We start from the raw sequence: 17,344 nt of genomic DNA on the forward strand, positions 1-17,344 counted from the left end.
CTGAAATGTCCAGTTCCACCAACCCGCGCCCAGACATGTGTCGTTCCGAAAGACCGGCCGAATCAAGCAGTGACATCACCAGTCAGCGCATGCCCCTGTCGCATCCATGGATTTCAATCAAAGAATCAGGACCTCACCTGACGATACTTGTACCTTTACGATAACACGCGCATAATTCTCGATTCGAACATACAGATGAAGCTAGCTCACAGGGCATACTACCCGTAGCCAATGGTAGCTGTCTGGCCGCGGACACCTGCATATCATTCATCCAGTTCTTCGATCCAGCAGCTAGCACCAGCCCTTTGATCCACGATCACGATCACCATGGTAAGAGTTTTTCGCGTGGATGAGCTTATCCGGAATACGGTACTTCGTCAGGACTAGTGGCCGGCAAAAAAGACCCATCAGACAAAGTGGGTCGCGCTCTGTGGTTTCTGAGCACACGTAAAGATGCGCAGGAGATGGAAACTACAGCTTTGAGCCAAAGCATTGAGGCTGGATGTAGCGAATTGCACAGTAACCAATAAATCCTATATTGTATCCAGCGTTGTTGTTACCTCCACCTTGCTCCAATTCCACCAATCTCTCGGCGCGTTCAAAAAACGATGCTTCGCCATGTCCTCGATGCCCTATCTTGCTGAGTTGGCTCAGTAGTATCGTTCGGAAGCTTGAGATCAGCCATAGTCTGCAACAGCCGATTCAGACGTTGTTCGGTCGGATCCGAGGTGATGGACTCTACGTTGACAGGGTATTCGCCATAGACGTGTTCCATCATCGACTTCTCCCTGTCATCTTCGTCTTTGATGTGCGCCCAGTCCTTGAGCAGCTTGACGTCTACCGGATTCATCTTGTCGCGCAAAATGCGGAATACGAGTTCAGATAAGAAGAAGTTATGGCCTTGGTCGCGCAAGCCCTTGGCGCACAATATAAGTGTGGCTCGTGTAGCTTTCATTATGGCTGGGAAATGCTCTTGTTGCGCTTCTGGGGTGCGTAGACGCTCGATCGAGTCGAAGCCTAGCTGAACGAGGACCTGGAGCAGGAATATGTAATATGCTTCAAAACCGTGACGATGGAAGAACATATGGAGAAGCGTCTGAAGACTCGCTTTCGAGGCAGCATATAGTTGTGCCGGACTGAAGCCTGTATACTTTTGGAACGCGCCACTATTGTTGGGCCAGTTGAGGGCCTTTTCTCTTTCCAGGAACGGTTGGAAGGTCATAGTAACGAGGTTGTGGAACTGCATGCTGTGACCCAGATGTTAGTCATTTGTACATGGAAGGTGTGTCAAGCCTTACTGTAGCAGAAGCTGTGTCGGCATAGCAGCATTTTGTGGCTGTAGCGGCTCTGGAAGATCATGGAACCATTGAACCAGCATAGAATGATAACGACCGGCCTGCTCAATATCGAGATTGTTATCTCCGTCGTCTTCTGGAAGAGCCTTTCCGGCTATGTCATTCATAATGCATCTGAGCTTAATGAGCGACAGGAATGTCTGTCCCAGGTAGATAGGGGTCTAGTAGCTTATCAACTTGGTTTATCATGATGGGTAGGCGGAGGCGTACCAGATGTGTTGCAAGAGGGTATTTGACCCAGATCTCACCGAAGAATTCGTGTGCGTCTTGGTACTCGGGCAAGCCGTCCTCAGGTGGAAGTCGAGACAGTGGGGGCTTCATGAGATAAAAGCAAGAGAACCTGAACCTACATCAGAGGCGATCTCCATACCACGTTGGGGACAGGGGCAGGAGGAGGGGGAGGGAAAGAGGAGACGAGGGGAAGGAGAAATCAGGTAAGCTCATACGCTTGCTGAGAGAAGATGCCCCAGGCTGTGATGGTTCTTGAAATGCGGTCCTTCTGGTTATTGTATTGCGCGGTCTTAGCAAATAAGTCTAGTCTATCCGCAAGCGCTAGAGCGTGGGACCACACTGTCCAACCCATTTTGTCCATGCCATTGGCGAAGTAGATTCGGCCTATGATGGTAGCTGCCTGGGCAGACGGAAGACTACACACGGCTTGTGACTGTTCTAGCTCCCATAGCTGTCTGGTCTCAGCCATACACCGGTAGCTATAGGTGTTGGGGTTCCAAAACTCGGACCTCTGCTCAAGCGTACTCAAGCCATGCTGTTGATCGTGTCAGCTCACAAGGAAGCAAGTGGGAGAAGCCAAGATGGAACCTACACAGGCTGCGGTGAGAATGGCGCTGACTAGGAGTGGTGAACAGTAATCAGTCCTTCCAGCAGTCATGTCATCGAGAAAGTGATCTTTGTGGAAGCAAGGCCACAATGGGAACTCGTACAGGAAGTAGCCTTCGAGAAGGCGGGTGAGGAAGACGTCGTCGTCGCTTATCGAAGTCCACTTGGACGGCCTCAGCGTGTCTGGCGACATGCGTGGATCGTACATGCGGGTGCCGGGATAGGGCACGTGGTAGATGGCGCTGTCAGTCTGCTCCTGGATGTCGGTGCCGTGATGGGCAGTCTCGTTCGACAGGGCCTTGTACAGTCTGGAGGCAAGGTAGGGGTTGTCGGCACCGTCAAACAGCGGCATCATGTCAGCAAGATAGGGAGCGGTGAACTGGTATGTCGTGTCTGGAACCAGCTTGAGCTGGACACGTAGACTGCCATACTCAAGGAAACGGAGGAGGGTGCGCTCGTCGGTGCCGCGACGCAGCTGGGTGAGGATGTCCTGGGCGACGTGCCATGGCTGGGAGCGCAGATGAGCGAAGATGTGCCGGAGGAGGGCATGCTGGGGGTGATGGTGTGCGTGGACCTGGACCTGGCCATGGTATCGCCTGGCACTGGCACTGGCAGCAACGGGCCGGACCGCAGGCTGAAGGTAGTTGCATGGCGTGTGCCGCTTCCGGCACTCTGAGCACTGGGGACGTTCGGTCGAGCACTGGTCGCGTCAGAGGTGGGTGAGTTTAGCTCGCGCACGGCCGCCGACTTACCTTGGTGATGCGGCCGCGACAAGCTTCACATGCTCCTGCGCCCACAATCCGCTGCAGACTCAACGCAGGCCGCGCCCGAGATAACGCCGCGCGCTGGGTGAGCTGCGAGCGGGCTGGAGGCAGGTTCTCGTCCATGGGCAGTAGCTGGCTCACCTGTCAGGCGTATTCGCGATTCGGGTCGTGGCCGCGCCGTCTTGAATATTGCTATTATACTGCACGTGGGTGGTGCAGCGCTCAAGGACCTCGATACCTCTCCTCGCCTACGTACGTGCCTGCCTGCTCGTACACAACATGACGTCGCCCGCCTCGACGCCCATTGGCCACGGCACAAAGCGCCTTCCTCTAATAGGCGCCCTCCTCGTCTCGAAAACTACCCGATTCTGGCTTATAATGGTCAACGCGTAAAGGTTGTCTGCCGGAATGCTCCCCCGTTCCGTCACCACGACGCAGCTGCTACTCCGATAAGGACTGCACTCGTGACTCCACGCTACGACATCTAAGCGGACCGCTGTCTCCGCCTCAGTCTTTCCCTCTACCTCCGCCTCTGCGCACGTGTTTCGCCCTTTCTCCCAGCACTTGCAGGTAGTCACGTCCGAGTGAATGGATAACGGCCGCTACCCGCCCGAGGGCTCCAGCTCCAGGGAGGCAAAGGTGGCCATACCAAGAATTCCTGGCCATGGATACCAGATGCCGCCTGCCACAAGAACTCCTCGGGTCCGCACCGAAGTAGTGAGCAAGGCTGTGAGTAAACTCTCTTGTACGATTGGGCCGGTGCTGACGTCCGCTTCTAGTGCACGCAGTGCCGTAAACGAAGTGGGCCCTTCCTCATGTCCAGATCGCACAACTTCGGCTTGCTGACTAGCCCCAGAGATCAAATGCTCTGGCCACCGTCCGCAATGTATCAACTGTCAACGGCAGGACAATGATTGTCACTACGACCTGGAGCGCAAGGACCGCCTCAAAGGGTCTGTTCATGTCTTTGTTCATCTGCTCCACATCCCCGTCTGACTATCAAAAGAGCTCAACGCAAATCGCACGCCTTGACTGCACTCTTGATTGAAGTGAGCAGCCAGCTTGACGATGAGAGCAAGAAGAGAGTTGAGGATACCTTGGCATCTTTCGAAGACGACACGCCGCCGCCTCCACCAACACCTGCTCTCTCTCATGGCAAGCGCGCAAGAAGAGCTTCGTCGCCTTCCCCCAATGACGATGCTTTGAGCGCCACCTCTGTAGATGGCGGAGAAGCTCACGTCTCAGCTTCAGTCGGCTCCAACGAAGATCTAGACTTCGTCCAAGAGGACATTCTCAATACGGATGAGGCAGACAACACGGGCTACATGGGTCACAATTCGCACGTTCAGTGGCTCAGAGCCCTGGAAACCAAGATCGAACAGCCCGAGGGCGAACCTGCCAACATGCCTTACGGGCCACCGGGCGTCGACGGCGACGCCTTTAACCAGCGTGCTGAAGCGCTTCACGGGCGTCAGCAACAGAGCCATACTCGCCCTTCTCCGCACCATGACAAGTTTTCTGGCTACTACTTTTACCTTGACAAGTCCAACATCGACGTCGATGTTGGTGATCCACACGTCATACCCTCTGCTGAGTCGGCCGAGAGGCTGTTCGACTACTACAAAGCATTCGTTCACAGCCCATTTCCTATTCTAGGTGACATGTTCGAAGCTCAGCTGAAATCCTACTTTGCCAAGGATCAGGGCAGTCCTACGCTGGTCGTCTGTCCAAAGTGGAAAGCTGTCATGAACCTCGTATTCGCTATTGGCGCACGCTATTCTCATCTCACCGGCGCTGAATGGCGAGCCGACGACCGTGATCACCTAGTGTACATGTGGAGAGCAGTCCATCTTTTGCAGCTTCAAAGCATTGATACTCTAGTTGCGCAGCCAGACCAAGCGCTAATTCAGGTAAGCTGCATTCAATTTGGCCCCAACAGCTTTTGACCCGTGTCTAGGCATTTGGGCTTCTCTCTTTTTACTACTTGACAATAGGTCATGTCAGCAGGTAAGTCGTACCTCGGATGAACGAAGGCACGTTCGCCTCTGTAGCATGCAAGTATACTAACAAGGACTTTACAGAGCTTGGTACATGATTGGCATCGCTCTTCGACACGCACAAGCCGCAGGCTTGCACCTCAGACACGAAGACCCTTCCATGTCTCCCAAGAGAAAGAAGGCCCTAGCCCAGATTTGGTGGTCACTGTACTCCATTGAATGTGTTCTTACTTGCATAACTGGACGCCCACGTACTGTGAGCGCCATTGACTGTACTGTACCGCCACCAGGCGCGAAGGGTACGGAACTGGATTCGTCGTCTCGTGAAACCACCACATCAGCTGTAACGAGACAGGCATCTGAGTCTTCTGCCGGCGAGTCTATGATCAAAACCAGCGTAGATCCGTTTGACGTAGCCTACGTTAGGATCGATATCCTCATGGACAAGATCCTATCTGGCTTGTATTCCGCACAAAAGTCTGCCAAGTCCTGGAAGGCTGCCCAAAAAGAGATTGCTTCCTTGTCTGACGAATTAGAAGCCTGGGCCTTGCACTCCTTGGTTCGGGGTCCAGCAACAGCGACCGCTGCTACTTCAGAGAGCAACCTGAGCCGAGAGCAGGTGCTGCTCTACATCTACTATCACAACGCCAAAATTTGCATTACACGGCCCTGCCTATGCCGGCTAGACTTACGCATCAAGGGCCAGAGCGAACAGTCGACTCGATTCAACCAGAAGTCTGCTGAGGCCTGCATAGGTGCAGCTCTAGATCTCACTTCCATGTTGCCAGATCCTCCCAATCCTACATGGTTTTACAGTCACGGCCCGTGGTGGTGTGCTGTTCATATAAGTAAGTACCTTACACATTGCAACATGGGGCCTAACTAACCACCCTCGTAGTCATGCAAGCCCTTACAGTCTTGCTTCTTGAGTTGTCATTGGACGGCATACACTTGACGGTCGAAAAGTCGCACGTTAAAACCTGCGTTGATAAGCTCATACGATGGTTGAATTCGATGAAACCCGTCGACGCAGTTAGCGAGAACGCATACAATGTTGTCGCCAGAGTCATGAATAAGCAGACCAAAGAAGAAGCGGCCCGTCGGCAACTACCTCAGCTACAAGCGACGGATCAGCACCAAAAGCAACAGGATGTAGAAAATATGGCCTTTGACTCACAGCAGCCATATCAGCCGTACAGTCAACCTCTCACGTTGCAACAGTCAGATGTTGCATGGCCAAGTGCTAACCCATCCAATAGCAACATCTATTCGCAGTCCAATACAGGCAACTTCTATCTCTACGACGCTTCCGGGGGTGATTATCTGAACGATCCCACTGCAGGGCTGACGGACTTTGGTCAGCCACTGAGTCTGTTCTATGGGAACCCCTACGAGTCGACTTTCGATCAGTGGGAATGGGACCCGGCGGCTTTTCTGGATCCAGATCAACCGCCAGGTCAGGGTCAGGATCAAAGCGGGTACCCAGGGGGTCAAGGTTATCAAGGCTACGAAGGGTATGATCCTGGTGGTGGCTAGGTGTGTCGCGTACACTCGCCAGCACTGTGGATGGAAGAGATATGAACATCGCGCCTTTGGGTACCCTCGTTCAGGACAAAATAGAGAGAGATAGATACAGCGCCATGTCTGAGCAATCAGCAACTGTATTCTCCTTGTACAACACCAAAAAGCACGTAGCCTACTACACAAATGCTGTGTATACTACTGTATCAGGCTTACCTTTACGCGCGCAACCATAGACTGTGTCACGATGTTGGGGCTGTTTCCTTCCTCAGCACAAGTGCCATAGCTCACAATGAAGGTCTCAGGAGACTTGTTGCCTTTCTTTTTCCTTGAAATTTATTCCAGTAGAGTAGTAAAAATGCGCAATGCCAAGGCGATGCTTTGCAACCGCATATATAAGTTTGGTAGTGACAACACGAGCTTGCACAATAAATTGGTAACGATGGGCGGTTTAGAGCTCACACGCTTCCACATTGTACATACCCTGAACAACCTAACAGTCTATCCCATATCGTTCCAGCGCATCCCTCACCGCATCCTCCAAGTGCATGGTTTTCACACCAACGAGCTCATTGTCAACAGTTCGCTCCAAGTCCTCCGCACGACCGTCATCATCACCCTCGTAGAACTGATTACACACGCCCAACCCCTTCATCGCTTTACCCATCTGCGCTTTCCCTTCCTCCGGCTCACCGCCTGCCTTCCACTTCTCCAACACGATCAAAGCGTTTCGGTGGATCTTGTCCACGTCGACGTGCGAGACGGTGAAGGTCGTGTCGAGGAGCTTTTCAAGGGTGCGCAACAGCGTGCTTTGCGTGACGGTAGAGGGAGGGGAAATGGGGTCGAGGAGAATGGGGCGGTTGGGAATGGCGTTGGGGTTGCGGAGCATGTTTCTTGCTGCGAGGCCCATTGTGGGTAGCGGGGTCCAATGTAAGGGTTGGTTACCAGAGCCGTAGATGCGGGCGTGGCGGTTGGGTATGTCTGGTAGGGCACATGTTAGTGAGATAGTGATGGTTTGGAATTGATAGGGAGAAGATTACCAAAGCCTGCTGGACCTTTCATCAACCCTATCAAATAGAAGTTAGTATCACCCTTCCAGAGACAATGACAAGTAGTTAGAAACCAACATACACATATCGAAGAACGGCCCGCCGTTCAAACTCGTCCACGCCATCTTCCCCTCCTTCCCCAATCCCTCCAGATACTCCCTGATCCTACATTTACCGCCAACAAAAGCTTCCGGTAACCTTCTGAACGCCTCGTGGGTGATCTCTCCGACGAATTCGTTGGCGAAGAAGAGCTTGACGCCTGCAGCGACCGCGGCGTCGATGATGAGTTTGGATGGCTCGTAATGCGTGGCTCCGCCTGTGATGCAGTTTACTACTGCGTCTTGGTTCCGGAACGCGTCTTGGAGCGACGAGAAGGACGTGTAGTCGACAGTGCGATGGGTGATGGGAGGAGGTGGTTTGTAGGTTGATGTCGAGCGCGTGATGCCTGTTATGGTGAATCGGGGTCCGTCTTTGAGGAGTTCGGTTATGATGGCGTTTCCGACATTTCCTCCTGGCTGGCATACATGTGTTAATGTTGTGTGATGTAAAACAGCTTCAATGAGTTGGCGCGTAATATGAATGGGAGGGGAGACAGACACCGAGGATTGCAATTGTCTTGAGTTCCATGTTTGATGCTTTTTTTTGCGATGAGTGTACAGGGAGTAAGATTTGGAGAGCTGGTTCTCAATAACGACTTGCGATACGTTTTCATGAGACTACATGATCTTATACATCATGCAATGTGAAGTGCTCGCCCAACAGTCACCAAAGTTTCCGAAATAGATGCCACGGATGCATCATTTCGCTCATCTCGTCCGATTCTGAGGTTCGTTAGGGTTCAGGCTGATGTAGGCAGCCATTTGCATGTTTGCCTTGTAGTTGCCTGATGTTGGAAGGCGTTCGGCTTGGGTCTGGAAGCTGCATCCTTCGGCTCGGGAGATGAGAGACCACCGATCTGTCAAGACGACGCTTAACTCGTTCAGTGTTGGTGCAGCGAAAGAGGCTAGCTCGCTCACGTGTTTCGTCGGCGTTTGAACTCGAAGAAGCTGGCAAGATCAAATGCCGAGCGCGCTCTACACTCATGTCATCATTCAACGCGAAGCAGACGCGTAATTGAGGCAAGGAGGATAATAGTAAATAGAAGCATTCCTGCTGTGTCAAGGTTTGGGCAGATACTTGTTCCTGCTGTCGGATGTTATCATCGCTGCATATGCTTTGGGAAGTGACGATGGCGGGGCAGCCGAGGCCGTGATGGTGGGGTTGCATCATCTCAATACACAGATGATTGTAGCAACACAATAGTGAGGATAGCAAACTGTCATGCTTTCAATTGAGCGGAGTAAATTACCACGCTCGATGTTCCAATCAAACAAGTTCGGTCCGAGATAGGCCGCTTTGAGCAGCGCCGTTGGTGGATCTGGGCAGCACGTAATAAAAGGTTACCAAATGCCGCTGCGCTCAAGATAACATTAACCGGCAACTCTTTCCTCTCAACCCCTCCATTCTACCAGAGTACCCAATTACCCTTTCCTCACCTTCACAAACCACATATCCGCCATGTCGCAACGAGCAGCACTTCTTATCGGCAAGCTGTCACACGCCCAAAAAGAATGGCAGGCATGTTCGCAGGTGGCATCGAAGCTGCACGAGTACCCCGATGGTAACCGAGAAGACTTCCTCTCAAAGTGCAAGAGCGGTGAATTTGACGGCATCTATGCTCTCTACCGAAGCAACGACTCGAATCCTATTACCGGAGATTTCAACGCGGAACTGCTCGACGCTCTACCCAAGAGCCTGAAGTATGTTTGCCACAACGGAGCGGGATACAACAACATCGATGTCGCAGCATGCACAAAGAGGGGAATATCGGTTTCGAGCACGCCGATAGCGGTCAACGACGCGACTGCAGATGTTGCCATATGGCTCATGCTAGGCGCGCTGCGAAATATCAAGCAAGCATACATGGCAGTCAACAACGGTTAGTATATCCAACTGTTGTTAAATGGTTACTGACACATTGCACAGGCAAATGGCGCGGTAACTTCTCCCTCGGTCACGACCCCAAGAACAAGACACTCGGTATCCTAGGCATGGGTGGCATCGGTTCGGCAGTCGCACATCGCGCAAAGGCATTCGGCATGAAGATACAATACCACAACCGCAATCAACTACCAGCCAACGAGGAGAACGGAGCAAAGTACGTCAGCTTCGAGGAACTGCTCAAGACATCCGATGTGCTCAGTTTGAACTTGGCACTCAACCCGTCGACTACGCACATCATTGGCAAGGAGCAGTTCAACACAATGAAGGACGGGGTGATAATCGTCAACACTGCACGAGGTGCATTGATCGATGAAGCCGCTCTGGTGGACGCGCTGAAGAGCGGCAAGGTCTGGACATGTGGACTGGACGTGTTTGAGGAGGAGCCGAAGATCCACCCGGGACTACTGGAATGCGAGAGGGCGGTGTTGCTGCCTCATGTTGGAACCGGCACATACGAAACACAGGTAAGTGACGCTGTCCACGCATCTTGTTGACTCTGAATTACAACTGACGGCTTCCAGCGCGACATGGAGATATTAGTCTTGGATAACTTGAAGTCGGCTATCCAGAGTGACAAGCTGTTGACGCAAGTACCCGAACAGAAGGGCAAGGCAAACTTGTGATTGATCGTCTGGACGATCGGTCCACGAATTGGAAACATCTGTACTCAGTTTGGTAATGAAGAAATGATGAAAATCAGCCTACAACTATTCTTCTGCATGAAGCGAACTTGACATGACTATAACCAAGAAGCTTCGTGTATTGCCGTTTACATAGTCCCGACACGCTCTATGCCAGGCCGCATGTCGGCTTAAGGGATATAGGAGGCAGCGTCGGAGCCGGTGACTTGGCTCGGCATATGGATTGCTTAGTGATTAGGCCAATGAGAAGCTTGTCGCAATTTCAATCGCCTAGCTTCCGTGCGGAGACAGGATGTGGAGGAGGAAAACCTGGGGTCGGTCTTTGAAGGGATGTGGAGAAGAAGGGGAACCGTGAAAGTAAATCTGGAGTCGGTCTTTGCATCGTGAGAATATCGCAGGTTCGAGAAATCATCGGCTGCTGTTTGGGTTCTTCACATGCACAAGACGAGCTCACCGCCCGTAAGCAACGCTAAGCATGGGCCTAGTCTGGCACCCGACATCTTCGCACGTGAACACTTCCGCACATTCGATTCCTTCAGAAACTGCATCTGCGCTGCACAGTCAGCGACTCATCCCGTCCGTTAGTCCTGCAGCCGTTTGACTCGTCTACTCACACTGCAGCCGTAGGATTCACAGCAAGAGCCTCAACACAATCGCAGCAACGGCGTTTGAATGGAAGGATAATTACCACCCGCCATGCCGACCCACCAGCTATGGGGCGCTCCGCCCTGTGACTGGCACATCTGGAGTCCCCACGATACGTCCCCACGTCATATCCCCGACGTCGCGTTACACTATGCCGACAGCCAAGCCAAATAGGCTTCGCCGTTTGCCTGCGGGTTTTGGCTTCGGAGTTTGGCTGGCTGGGCGCAGCGAGGTTGGTGCTGGGGAAACTGACGATATATAGTCGGATGCTTGCCGCGATGTTACCTTACCTAGGCACATTGACAGATCGACATCACTGTCTTTGACCGCTCGTCGCATCGCCATCGCATTCGCGTCGGGCTTTTCTTCTGTCATATTTGGCTTCCTTTGCCACGCGCTGCAATCATGGCCAAGCTCAACATGTCCGAGGTGTGGGCGGACATCAAGACGTACCGTCGCGCCTATGTACTCACCGCTGTGGCTTCCTTTGGTGGAATGCTGTTCGGTTGGGACACGGGTCTTATCGGAGGTATGTTTGCGTATTCGCACGTGTAATGATCATGGCTAACGCGCTTGTAGGTGTATTGACGATGGACGCGTTCCAGCACTCATTCGCCCTAGATAAGGACAGCAAAGACTTTGCCAACCTGCAGGGAAACATCGTCTCTGTTCTCCAGGCGGGCTGTTTCTTTGGTGCACTGTCTAGTTTCTACGTCTCAAATACTTTTGGGCGCAAATGGGCCCTGATCATTGCGGACGTCATTTTCATCCTTGGGTCTTTGATCCAAACCTTGTGCGGAATTGGCACGACAAGTCTAACACAGCTTTACATTGGACGCGTCATTGGCGGTTTCGGCGTTGGACTGATTTCAGCGGTCGTCCCTACTTACATTGGAGAGAATGCGCCAAGGGCCATCCGAGGACGTTGTATTGGTTGCATGGTATGACCTGTCAAGACTGCTTTTCTGGAACCGACCCACTAACGCTAGCAGCAACTCTTCAACGTGACTGGTATATGTCTGTCCTTTTTCGTAAACTACGGCATATCGCTCGACATCACTAGCCCCACAGACGCGACAAAATGGCGTGTGCCATTTGCCCTCCAGATGCTTCCCGGCGCCTTCCTGCTTGTGGGCATGCTCTTCATGAATGAGTCTCCCCGCTGGCTCGTCGAGAAGAACAAGCTCAGCCAAGCCGCTAAAGCTTTGGCCCACGTCCGCGGCAAGAGCGTCGAGGACCCTGAGGTGGTGCAGGAGCTAGACGAGATTATTGCGGACTTTAACGGCCATGAGCAGATGCCAATGATGGCTCAGCTCAGGGCTGCCTGCTCGAGCAAGAAGATGCTGTACCGCTCGAGCTTTGTTGTAATCCTCATGTTCTGGCAACAGTGGACCGGTACGAAGTTCCGACATGCAATCTGCATTTGAGGCAAATACTGACGTGGTGATTAGGGACCAATTCGATCAACTACTATGCGCCGCAAATCTTCAGGCAGATTGGCCTTACTGGCAACTCTTCTGGGCTATTCGTACGTGTTTTGTAAAGACTGCATGCGAGCCAGACTAACATGCAACTAGGCAACTGGAGTATACGGTATCGTCAAGATCGTCGTTACTGCCATTGGCTTGATGGCCTTCACCGAGCAACTCGGAAGGAAGTGGTCGTTGATCCTCGGCTCGATGGGCCAAGCCTTTGCAATGTACTACATTGGCGTCAACCAGGCAGTCCACCCACCCACAGGTGAGCTGGATGGCAACGCAATCTTCGCCATCATGTGCGTCTATCTCTTCGTCGTGTTCTACTCGTTCGGGTGGGGACCGATCCCATTCGTGCTGGCATCGGAGTGCAGTCCTAACCATGTGCGCTCTCTGCTCATGGCGGCCTCGTTGATGACGCAGTGGCTCTTTAACTTTGTCATCGCAAAGATTACCCCCCTGATGCTGGACAACATTACGTACGGAACGTTTCTTTTATTCGGCTCGCTGTGCATTGTCATGGGTGTCTGGACGGTGTTCTGCGTGCCCGAGACGAAGGGAGTGCGACTGGAGTCCATCGGCGAGCTGTTCGAGGGCAACATCATCAGGGGTTGCATTCAGGATACGGTGCCGAGCAAGTCGCGGGCGAAGCAGCTCAGGCACCATCACGCCACGGACGATGCCGACTCGACCAAAAGCGGCGTGGGCAAGGCTTCGCGGGTTGAGCAGATCGAGGATGTGTAGAGCATCGGGCGGGAGGAGGCGATGGCAAAAAGCAAGAAGCAGCCAATGTTCAGTGCTTACGTTGCGGCGCGTCCGGCGGATTAGTACCGCGAGGAGTGCTTCGGTAGCTGAGAGGTGCCGAAGCCATGGCCCTGTAGCTAGACCAATCGATCGCGAACATGAGACTACACTGTGCATCAGGATCTGTACGACGTGTTCATACAGCGAAGATCGTGAACGGAACGAGGAACTGAGTCGGCCCGCGCAGGGCAGTCGCACCGGACGAGTCACGAGGCCATGGCGGACCTGGCGGTCAAGTTGGGTATCACAGGGCTATCCCGAGCTAGCGGGGTCAGTTGGGCGGCGGAAGACGTCTGTAACAGCTAGAGAGGGCAGCTAGGCGGCGGGGCGACGTTGTTGACAGGTCGAGGGCGCATGTGCTGACGTGCCTGTGGCAGCAGTGGGCACCTGGGTAGAGTGAAGCGTCGCGGTGGAACGTGGTAAATCCTCTGCAGCTAGTCTGAAATCTAGTCAACTGGTAGGACATGTCTAGAGTAGCGGACCCTGTTTCTGTGCGGCGAGCCATGCCGGCTGCTGAGTGGCTGTGCCTGCAGGGGTGCGCGGGCCCAAGCGAGGGCGATGACATAGTGCAATCTGACGCTCTCCACGCACCCTCGAAACCAGGCGGGCGGCGGCCTGGGCACGCTCTCTGTACCCGACCGAATCCTCACCCTCCTGCTGTCTATCCTTACTGTCCATCTCGTGTCGCGCGCTGCACCCCATCGCTCCCATCGCCGTGTGCACATCGGCCGTTGGCCCCCCACCGCGCTTGTCCGCCTCATTCGCTGCCTCGCGGTCCCACCACGAGAGCCCATAGCATTCTGCTGGGCACACCCTGGGAGCCGCCTGCAAATATCACGTTGATTTTACACCGTGCCAGTACCCCCGCCCCCTGTCACCACTCACGCCAGGGAACTTGGGCTATCCTACAACCATCGGGCAACCTGTTCGCGCTGCTAGTCGTCGAACCCTACTTGGCTGAGCCCACCGGCTGCATCCTCGCTGTCGAAACGCCCTTATGTACGTCCAGCTGCGGCTTTCTTCTTCGCCAGGCCTAATTTCTAATTCTCCTTCGTTGGTGCCATTTGCTCTTCTTCTCTTCACCTGCCTTCCTGCCATTTCCCCTTTTGAAACCACGGCTGGGCTGACACGATGTTGGGCAGCGTTCTCCTCCCCACTAAGCCGCCTGGCCTGAGGTCGAATACTTATTCTAGCACCGTTGCGCCGCCCCTTCCCCCACGCCGTAACTCGCTGTCCACCCAGCCCGCCGCCAAAACTGCTGCCAAAACTGCTCCGCTCCATATCAAGACCGTCACCCTGTCAGGCGGCATGGACACGCGGTACAACAACCGCCCCTCGTCCCCGCGGGGCCGCTACTCCAACCCCGCCAGGTCCTCGACGGGCACCTTCGCCGACCCCTATTACACCTCGTCTTACTATGGCCGTCCCAGCTCGCCACGCTCCAGCGTCGACCGCATTGGATCTTCCCACACCTCGCACGCCTCGCACCACACGCCCTACTACACGCCCAGCCCCACGACCTCTTCCCACGCGAGCAGCACCAAGTACGACTCGTACACTGGACGTCCACGGCGAAACACCAACGACCTGACCCGCCCCAATGTGAGCACCAGCGCCCTGCCGACGACTTCGCTGCCACTCCGCACCCCGTACTCGTCCCACACCCACACCGAACGACCGCGGAGCCCACTGACGCCCTCCTATGCCAAGGGATCCGATACCTACATCACCCCGGCCGCTTCACGAGGCCATAAGAAGGTCTACAGCGTCGACGACAGCAGCCACCTGACCAAGCTCGTTGCTGAGGTCGAGCCCGCACGCCACCGGGATCATGCAGACCGGGGTTACAGTGTCACAAGTGGCGGCCGCAGCTACCACGACAGCAGCAAGCCCCCGTCGCGCCTTACCGACCTGAGCAACAGCGATGGCTACTCCTACACGGACCCCGCGAGCATGTACCGTGACACAGAGCCAGCCTGGCGGAGGCCACGTGCTGGCAGCTTGGAACGTGGCTCTCGCCCCACCAGCATGATTGCGGATCGCCCCTCTCGTATCTCTACTCGCGAACCTGGTCCTCCCCCCTCCACACGTGGCTTCGACAAGATCAACAGCATCCCGCGGCCCCACGGAAGATCATCCTCGATTGAAAGAGGGGCACGCGAAATTCCCAAGTACGATCCCTACCCAGACTCAAGCCTCGCACGATCTTCCTCCTCTCGCACTTCCCGCGCTCCTGCCGCCATTCATCAGGAGCCCCGCCGAGACGCTTACCGCGATGACTACGATCGCCCGAGCCGTGGAGTCGAGAACAAGCGCCACAGCACCGCCTTTGAGGACCGCGAAGTGACCAGCCGTGGCTTCGGCATTGCACCGGGCCACCCAAGCCTCGCACACGACCACCACGCTCTGGACCGACAGCCTCTATACCCTCCTGCCGAACCTCCTCGACCGAGGCCACAAGAGTCTAGCAACCACTACTACCAGCCAGACCGCGCCGAGGCACGCATGCCGGAACCTCGCTCATCCCGTGACAGAGATCCCGTTCCACCGCAGGACTACGAAAAGCGCCCCCGTGAGCGTGAGAGCGGCCGAGAAGAAAAGGGTGGCTTGGTGCAAACCATAACTGGTGCAGCAGCAGGCGTAGCAGCGACCCTGGCCGGCGCTGGTTACATGAAGAAGGCCCGTGACAAGGACCGTGGTAGCGACCGAGACTCGTCAGGAGAGCGTGAGCGCGAGCGACGGAAGGAATACGATGAGCGTGACAAGCGAGACCGTCCTGACGAGCGACGAGAGAGGAAGTCCGAAGGCCGCCGCAACTCGCTTCAGCCGCCTCCACCGCCCCCCGCTGCTGCCCCAGCCGCTACCCCGGCAGCCATCGCAGCTCCCGACTACCCTCCGATGCAACCCGACTACATACCTCAGCCTCGCGAGCGTCGACACGAAGATGACGAGAGAGAGAAGGTTCCTTCTCGCAAGGCACCTGCACCGTCTACTGCGGGAAGCGACGAAGAGCGACCACGTCACTACGTTGATCGCGATGCCGAACGTCGGAGGGACCCCGTACCCCAGGAAGCTGCTCTGGACCCTGACGAGGAATACAGACGACGCATTCAGCAGGAAGCAGAACGTTCTAGTCGCAGCACTCGCGACAAGGACAGCGACTCTGACCGCGAGAAGGAGCGACGGAGGAAGAAGGATGAGCGTGACAGGTCTCGAGGTCCTGAAGACCGCTCGCGTGCGTCTCCTCCCAGGGATCGCCCTGTGAGCACATATGACGGAGGCATGGTGCAGGAACCGGAGTCAATGGAGAGGGAGTCTACGGGCAAGAGCGTAGTGATTGTCGAGCCTCCCAAGGAGCCCGTTGCGCCCGTCAAGGGCATCCTTCGCAAGCCAACTGAGAAGTTCCCTGAGGACCCTGAGCCCATCCGCGAGGGTGTTGCGCCACACAAGGACGCATTGAAGGGCAAGGACATTCCTGTCGGGGCTCGATGGACAAGGATCGATCGTCGTCTCGTCAACCCTGAAGCCCTGGAGCAAGCCAAGGAGCGCTTCGAAGAGCGGATGGACTGTGTCATCGTGCTGCGTGTCTTGACCAAGGAAGAGATCCAGAAGCTCGCTGATCGTACCAAGAAGATCCGCGAAAGCAGAGGTACGTTGACATGGTTCTTGTTTGATGATCAGTACTAACATACCCGCAGAAGAGGAGTACGATCATGACCGCCGCGACCGTGACGACCGCGACAGGCGAAGCCACCGTTCCAAGGACGATAGGGATGATGAGGAGCGTGACAGCGACCGAGAGCGTCGCCACCACGACCGTGAGCGACGCCGCCGCTACGACGATGAGAGTGACTACGACGACCGCGAGCGAGAGCGCGAACGCGACAGGCCCAGGAAGGTTGAGATCGACGATGGAGGAAGGTGATCACAGTGAAAAGATCTGCACATGATGCTGCATGTTATCTTCCTTCGGGGATATGCAGAGCATGTGCTTATGCTAGTTGGGTTTTAGAGAACGACGAAGGACACAGGGAAAGTCCTTCAGGTCCGTGGTCGAGGACACCACGACGGAGAAGCCACTACACCATCTGGCAGATCCGACATCCCACAAATCTAAAAGCAACCCTTGGAAAGACCGACACACCGCATCCTCTGGCGTTCTGGAGAGTGCAAGCCCTGGCTGACCGCCTCAACGTCGCGTTTCGAGGCGCCG

At 54.9% G+C, this 17,344-nt stretch overlaps 6 protein-coding genes across 6 annotated transcripts; 4 read left to right on the plus strand and 2 right to left on the minus strand.

Moving 5' to 3' along the window:
* Positions 1-598: 598 nt before the first annotated feature.
* J4E83_004879 (uncharacterized protein) lies at positions 599-3,079 on the minus strand (the record flags this gene model as incomplete). The annotated part of the gene is made up of 4 exons (XM_049331803.1): positions 599-1,247; positions 1,299-1,449; positions 2,220-2,826; positions 2,945-3,079. 4 exons carry the CDS (start codon positions 3,077-3,079, stop codon positions 599-601), a joined length of 1,542 nt encoding a protein of 513 aa, XP_049188898.1.
* An 838-nt stretch (positions 3,080-3,917) lies between these two features.
* Positions 3,918-6,489, plus strand: J4E83_004880 (uncharacterized protein; the record flags this gene model as incomplete). The annotated part of the gene is made up of 5 exons (XM_049331804.1): positions 3,918-3,925; positions 3,963-4,866; positions 4,951-4,963; positions 5,244-5,519; positions 5,852-6,489. 5 exons carry the CDS (start codon positions 3,918-3,920, stop codon positions 6,487-6,489), a joined length of 1,839 nt encoding a protein of 612 aa, XP_049188899.1.
* A 478-nt stretch (positions 6,490-6,967) lies between these two features.
* J4E83_004881 (uncharacterized protein) lies at positions 6,968-8,150 on the minus strand (the record flags this gene model as incomplete). The annotated part of the gene is made up of 3 exons (XM_049331805.1): positions 6,968-7,455; positions 7,606-8,038; positions 8,121-8,150. 3 exons carry the CDS (start codon positions 8,148-8,150, stop codon positions 6,968-6,970), a joined length of 951 nt encoding a protein of 316 aa, XP_049188900.1.
* Positions 8,151-9,080: 930 nt separating this feature from the next.
* On the plus strand, positions 9,081-10,189 carry J4E83_004882 (uncharacterized protein; the record flags this gene model as incomplete). The annotated part of the gene is made up of 3 exons (XM_049331806.1): positions 9,081-9,501; positions 9,549-10,030; positions 10,088-10,189. 3 exons carry the CDS (start codon positions 9,081-9,083, stop codon positions 10,187-10,189), a joined length of 1,005 nt encoding a protein of 334 aa, XP_049188901.1.
* Positions 10,190-11,257: 1,068 nt separating this feature from the next.
* J4E83_004883 (uncharacterized protein) lies at positions 11,258-13,071 on the plus strand (the record flags this gene model as incomplete). Its single annotated transcript, XM_049331807.1, has 5 exons — positions 11,258-11,381; positions 11,432-11,793; positions 11,845-12,247; positions 12,304-12,380; positions 12,430-13,071. 5 exons carry the CDS (start codon positions 11,258-11,260, stop codon positions 13,069-13,071), a joined length of 1,608 nt encoding a protein of 535 aa, XP_049188902.1.
* Positions 13,072-14,262: 1,191 nt separating this feature from the next.
* J4E83_004884 (uncharacterized protein) lies at positions 14,263-17,056 on the plus strand (the record flags this gene model as incomplete). The annotated part of the gene is made up of 2 exons (XM_049331808.1): positions 14,263-16,780; positions 16,830-17,056. 2 exons carry the CDS (start codon positions 14,263-14,265, stop codon positions 17,054-17,056), a joined length of 2,745 nt encoding a protein of 914 aa, XP_049188903.1.
* Between the last annotated feature and the right edge of the window lie 288 nt (positions 17,057-17,344).

The sequence above is a fragment of the Alternaria metachromatica genome (assembly GCF_023757995.1).
Source record: "Alternaria metachromatica strain BMP 0045 chromosome Unknown scaffold_9, whole genome shotgun sequence".
In the NCBI taxonomy this organism is placed as follows: domain Eukaryota; kingdom Fungi; phylum Ascomycota; class Dothideomycetes; order Pleosporales; family Pleosporaceae; genus Alternaria; species Alternaria metachromatica.